This window comes from Microcebus murinus, unplaced genomic scaffold, assembly GCF_040939455.1.
Source record: "Microcebus murinus isolate Inina unplaced genomic scaffold, M.murinus_Inina_mat1.0 scaf004_hap2_Mmur4.0, whole genome shotgun sequence".
Classification (NCBI taxonomy): Eukaryota; Metazoa; Chordata; class Mammalia; order Primates; family Cheirogaleidae; genus Microcebus; species Microcebus murinus.
Window position 1 is genome coordinate 729,550 of NW_027438950.1, and position 6,007 is coordinate 735,556.

Sequence of the window (6,007 nt, forward strand, 5' to 3'; positions counted from 1 at the left end):
AAATTCCAATAAAAAAACAAGCTTCTGAAATTAATACAGGAGGAGATAATTTTGCAACTTAAAGCTAGGTGCTCACTGCACTTTGGATCCCATCTTCAGATGGAAATTGTGGGATAGGGAGCTATTTTCCTTGATAACTGAAATTTCTTTTGAATAAGCTGAATCAATTACACCTAAATGTATTAATACTCCTTTTCATGTAACAAAAATATGACCAAATTATTAATATTAATGTGCCTGTTGGACCAGGACAAATAATGGCAAATTCTTAAAAGTTTTCTCAGCAGCCAGGTGATCCCCTTCCTCCATAAGGTGCCATTGGGGTGCGGTGGTGGGGAGCTGGTGCCGGGCTGCCTGGCTGAGCACAGCCACAGCATTGGTGGCTCAGCAGCCATGGCAGCGGTGGCACCATGCACTTTAATTTTGCTGGGCATAAAGCCGCTGGCATTTAGATTTAACATTATTAAAAGCCAATATATGTCAAACCATATTTCTTAAATTAGGAACTAATCATTTCTTGCACCATATGTTTCTTACAATCTAGCAATAAAATCTACATGAGTTTCATTAACATTTTGTTTAACATTTATATAGGAAGCTACAGTCTAAGAGAAGCTATCTTTTTCCATTCTTTAATACAGCACTGTTGAATTTGAGAAATAGCTTGATCATCATATTTTAGTTAAGCATTAATATCAAACCAAATTTCCTGTCCCATCATTTGTGCCATCAATTTTTACTGGTGGGTCCGTGGATTCATTTAGCTAGGGTTTCTGACATATCTAATCCCTGCACTAAGCGGTGAACTTTAAAAATTTACACGGAGATATAATGGTTCGCACAAGAGATTTCCAAACCCAAGGAATTAATCTTTCCATTTGAGCCAATTCTTTAAACGAGTTATTGGTGTAAAGAGTTTGTGCTGACCGGGTGCAGTGGCTCACACCTGTAATCCTAGCACTCTGGGAAGCTAAGGCAGGAGGATCACTCAATGTCAGGAGTTTGAAACCAGCCTGAGCAAGAGCAAGACTGTGTCTGTACTAAAAGTAGAAAGAAATTAATCAGCCAAATAAAAATATATAGATAAATCAGCAGGGCATTGTGGCATATGGCTGTAATCCCAGCTACTAGGGAAGCTGAGGCAGAAGGATTGCTTGAGCCCAAGAGTTTGAGGTTGCTGTGAGCTAGGCTGATGCCATGGCACTCTAGCCTGGGCAACAGAGTGAGAGTGCTGTTTTTGTCATTCCACCTGTCATTCATAAACAAGGGAACTCTGATATTTACCAACAGATTAATAATGCAGCACAGAACACGAAAGGGGCTTTAACAATTTTATTTGAAGCTAAAGACGCCTGTTCTTCCTGGTGCTGATGATTATGTTATGAAAGAGACTAAAGATGTATGTGGTGCTCACTGTCTCTTCTCTGGCCACTGTGAACAGAGAAAGCAGGATTGCATCCAAAATCACTAATGAAATTTTCAATCAAAAAGCAGCTATGATCCATGAGATTCCTCTAGAGAGAATGACCGAATCGTTTGTCAAAGTTAGATGACTAAAAATGAGAACTGTGCACTGTTTACTACACTCACTAAAATAAAGGAATATAAAGTCATGTAAAATAAATTCTCTAGATTGAAATATCAGATAAATAGTATTCCAAATATTTTAAATACACAGAAATAATTCTATTATATTCTAACCCTGAAAATACACACTCATAAGTAGATTCTAGATGGATGCATATGTTGTACTATAAGTACTTTATAGAAAATTAAATTCAAACTTCTTTATTTACCCAAACTCTCTATTAAGAGATTTCCAGATTCTCATGTTTCTTTATATAGTACTTACTGTATGCATCACACACTTATTTATGCTTTACTTATTGGAATTATTTTCATATTTATGGCATTATATGTTAGGATCTAATAACAGTTTGCTTTTACAAAGCAAACAATACTGAGTTCTTGATTTAATCCTCTGGCATTCAGAATTGTATATCTGTCTTTGTTCTTAAGGCTCTTACTTTAAGCTTAGGATTCTGAATCTCTCTAATCTTAATTAAGTAATCAGAATACTGCATGTATAGCCAATAAATTCCCTCAAATTCTATAGTTAAATGTTTTTCACCAAATTAAATTAATTCTACAATTCTCATCAGAACTTTTAAAGTATTATGTGAACTCTCAGCAGGTGAGTACAACAGTGAGAATATTGTAGCCCAAGTGCAGGCAGAAAAAAGAATCGCATAGATACATTTGTAGAAGGAAATGAAGATAAAAAGAGACCAAAAAAAAAAAAAAACCACTAGAAATAATTAAGAAATGAAAGAAACTGAATTCCCACTGATAAATTCTGAGAGTTGTTTGTTCTGCAGGTCTCATCACTCCACATGAAAATCAGTGACATTTTTCACCCTGGACATTTCAATCTCTTACCTGGAGCCGCAATTAAATTTTATAAAAATCATTCTTATAATTGCAGAGTAGGTCATATATACAATAAATACAAACTTTCAATTAATAAAATAATATATTAAGCCTAGCATGAGTAATAACCGTGTAAGAACAGAAGATAGGCATGGGCAGGTTCTGAATTAGAGACTTTAGAATTTTAAACAAATTCATTCAACATAAAGCAAAAAAAATTGCTCTCAGAGTCTGTGGAGTTTGCTAGTGTATTCTGAACAATTATGAAATTAACTATTTTTCTCAATATTTCTACTTTTCTTTTCAAAATAAGTATACATCCATATTCACACAAACATAATTACTTACTCTATAAATCTACTGCAACCAAAGTTCATCTTATACGTGATGCATTTGTGTATTTGATTCAGTATAAATAAAAAAGTGTGTTTATTTCTGTTTAACTGGCCAGACGGGTGGCATGTTGAAAGAAAAACGTAGCATAAAATGTAACAAGTACTCATTCAGTGTTCAGAAATATATGGCTTTTCATTAAGTGGACAAACTTTATTATAAGCATTACAGTGACAATGAATTATAAAAATAATAAAAAATAAAACTTGTGGGAACATTATTCTTCAAAGAATTAGAAATTTGAAGCCACTGAAAAAAAGATCACAAATGATTTAATTTTACTGTGTAACCCAATAGTACATTTTTACAATCCATTGCCTCCAACTTTGAGTAACATGGAATAGGTTAATGTTGGTAACAAACTAACAGTTCATTCAATCTACAACACGTTTGACACAACAAAAACCTTTTTTAATTTAATAAAACAAATTAGGTTTACATGTAATCTAAAAATATTTAAAAATTCACTGTTTCATTATTCAAATGTACAATTAGTAAAACAAATTACTTGTAATATTGTCATTGTTCTATTCTGATTTTAATGAGGATATTAATCTGTATACCTACATCATATATCACTTGAAATACTGTTTGTTAGAAGTCTACCACACAGCACCTCTCCATTTCATACATCTTACATTTCAGTGATTTTAGTTTTCTATGGAAAAGTATATGAATGATATGTACTTAATACACAAAGACTTCTAATAACTGTGATGTAGCTATCATTAACCATAGACATTCACATACACACTAAAAATGAAGCATAGCATCTACTGTTTTTAAAGTTGAATAACATCAGTATTTCCTTGTCAAAGGTTGCAAAAAAATTATAATTTATTGCATTTGCATATCACCCTGATGAGAAAGTATATTTTACACATCATTATAATTTTCAAAAAATCTCTCATTTTTAAAACTGATATAAAAATAATTTATCTAACTATTTTAACAGAGTTATTCTCTATACTCAACAACCTGGTTTAAAGAAATGTTTAAATGTGTTAGTGCCTCAGCACATTTTCCTGTGAGTCCTCTGATATCTCTTTAGACTTAATATTGATTATATGTGTTCTGAAATTTATTATATCTGTAAAGGAGGTTTAAGTATCAGTTCTTTGTTGTTCTCTAAGGTATACCTTTTTCATAAATATTTGTTCACATTCATTATATTTGTAAGGTTTCTATCTATGAAAATTTTTGTGATGTTGAGCAATGTTTCAGAAAATATTGGAGAATTAATTTCAGTGAAAGATCTCCCATGTCTAATAAAATCTCTGTCATAACTCAAGATATTGTTGGCACTCTACATTATTATTGTTTATATAAGTACTGTTGTGCATTTTAAAGCTAATATTTTGGGAAAGTACTTCCAAAGTCATTGCATTTATCTCCCTTATATCTAGTATGATTTCTTTGATGATGAGTAAGATTGGAGCAGTTATTAAAGACTGTCACAATTTTCATTTATACAATTTTTTTCTGTTATGAACTCTTTCATATAGATTAAGGTGTGAGCACTGGATAGAAGCTTTGCCACAATCCTCAAATTTGTAGGGCTTCTCTCCATTATGATTTCTTTTATGAAGAGTAAGTGTTGAGCACCGGGAAAAGGCTTTGCCACATTCCTCACATTTGTAGGGTTTCTCTCCTGTATGAATTCGTTTATGTCGATTGACATGTCCAATCTTGTTAAAGGCTTTGCCACATTCTTCACATTTGTAGGGTTTCTCTCCACTGTGAATTCTTTTATGTTCAGTAAGGTGTGTGCTCTGGGTAAAGGCTTTGCCACATTCTTCACATTTGTGGGGTTTCTCTCCACTATGAATTCTTTTGTGTAGAGTAAGGGTTGAGCACCAGGTAAAGACTTTGCTACATAACTCACATTTGTAGGGTTTCTCTCCTGTGTGAATTCGTTTATGTCGATGGACATGTCCAATCTTGTTAAAGGCTTTGCCACATTCTTCACATTTGTAGGGTTTCTCTCCAGTATGAATTCTTTTGTGTAGAGTAAGGGTTGAGCACCGGGTAAAGGCTTTGCCACATTCTTCACATTTGTAGGGTTTCTCTCCTGTATGAATTCGTTTATGTCGATGGACATGTCCAATGTTGTTAAAGGCTTTGCCACATTCCTCACATTTGTAGGGTTTCTCTCCACTATGAATTCTTTTGTGTTCAGTAAGATATGTGCTCTGGGTAAAGGCCTTGCCACATTCTTCACATTTGTAGGGTTTCTCTCCACTATGAATTCTTTTATGTTGTGTAAGTTTTGTGCACTGGGTAAAGGCCTTGCCACATTCTTCACATTTGTATGGTTTCTCTCCAGTATGAATTATTTTATGTCGAGTTAGGGTTGACCACCAGGTAAAGGCTTTGCCACATTCTTCACATTTGTAGGGTTTGTCTCCTGTATGAATTCGTTTATGTCGATTGAGGTCTCCAATCTTGATAAAGGCTTTGCCACATTCTTCGCGTTTGTAGGGTTTCTCTCCACTATGAATTCTTTTATGTTGAATAAGGTGTGTGCTCTGGGTAAAGGCTTTGCCACATTCTTCACATTTGTATGTTTTCTCTCCGTTATGAATTCTTTTATGTTGAGTAAGGATTGAGCAATGGGTAAAAGCTTTGCTACATTCTTCACATTTGTAGGGTTTCTCTCCTTTGTGAATTCTCCTATGTATAGTGAGATTTGTGTAGCAGTTAAAGGGTTTTCCACATTCTTCACACTTGCTGGGTTTGTCTATAGTGTGAAATTTCCTATGTCCAAGAACTTTTGAGCTGTGCATAAAAGGTTTGCCATATTCATTATGTTTGAAACTTTTCTCTCCAGTATGTCTTATCTTAGGTTTATTTAGATTTGAGGACTTGCTAAACATTTTTATACATTTATAACCTTTCAAGATTTTCCTATTGTTACCTGACAAACATTGGATAAGACCATCATAACCTACTTTCTGCCTCTTACACTCATCAACACACTCCCAGTCTTTTCTTAAAAGTACATTTTCCTGGTCAGAGCTTCCGCATAGTCTTATTATTGATATCTGGAATGAATGTTTTATGCCCTGCTCTGGCATTGGGTCTTCAGTGCAATGGGAAGAGATTTCTGAAAGAAATGAAAATAACAAAGTATCTCACTAGTTATACTTAGGTAAATATACTTCATAATTTTAATATACAAAAC

At 33.8% G+C, this 6,007-nt stretch overlaps 1 protein-coding gene across 1 annotated transcript; it reads right to left on the bottom strand.

Annotated features, from left to right (window-relative positions):
• Nucleotides 1-4,286: 4,286 nt before the first annotated feature.
• LOC142866376 (uncharacterized) lies at nucleotides 4,287-5,609 on the bottom strand. The gene has a single exon (XM_075999748.1). The coding sequence runs from the start codon at nucleotides 5,607-5,609 to the stop codon at nucleotides 4,287-4,289; it is 1,323 nt and encodes a 440-aa protein (XP_075855863.1).
• Nucleotides 5,610-6,007: the final 398 nt, after the last annotated feature.

Bases quoted from the DNA above. Each gene is read 5' to 3' on its own strand.
- LOC142866376 (XM_075999748.1), bottom strand. From the start codon at position 5,609: ATGCACAGCTCAAAAGTTCTTGGACATAGGAAATTTCACACTATAGAC.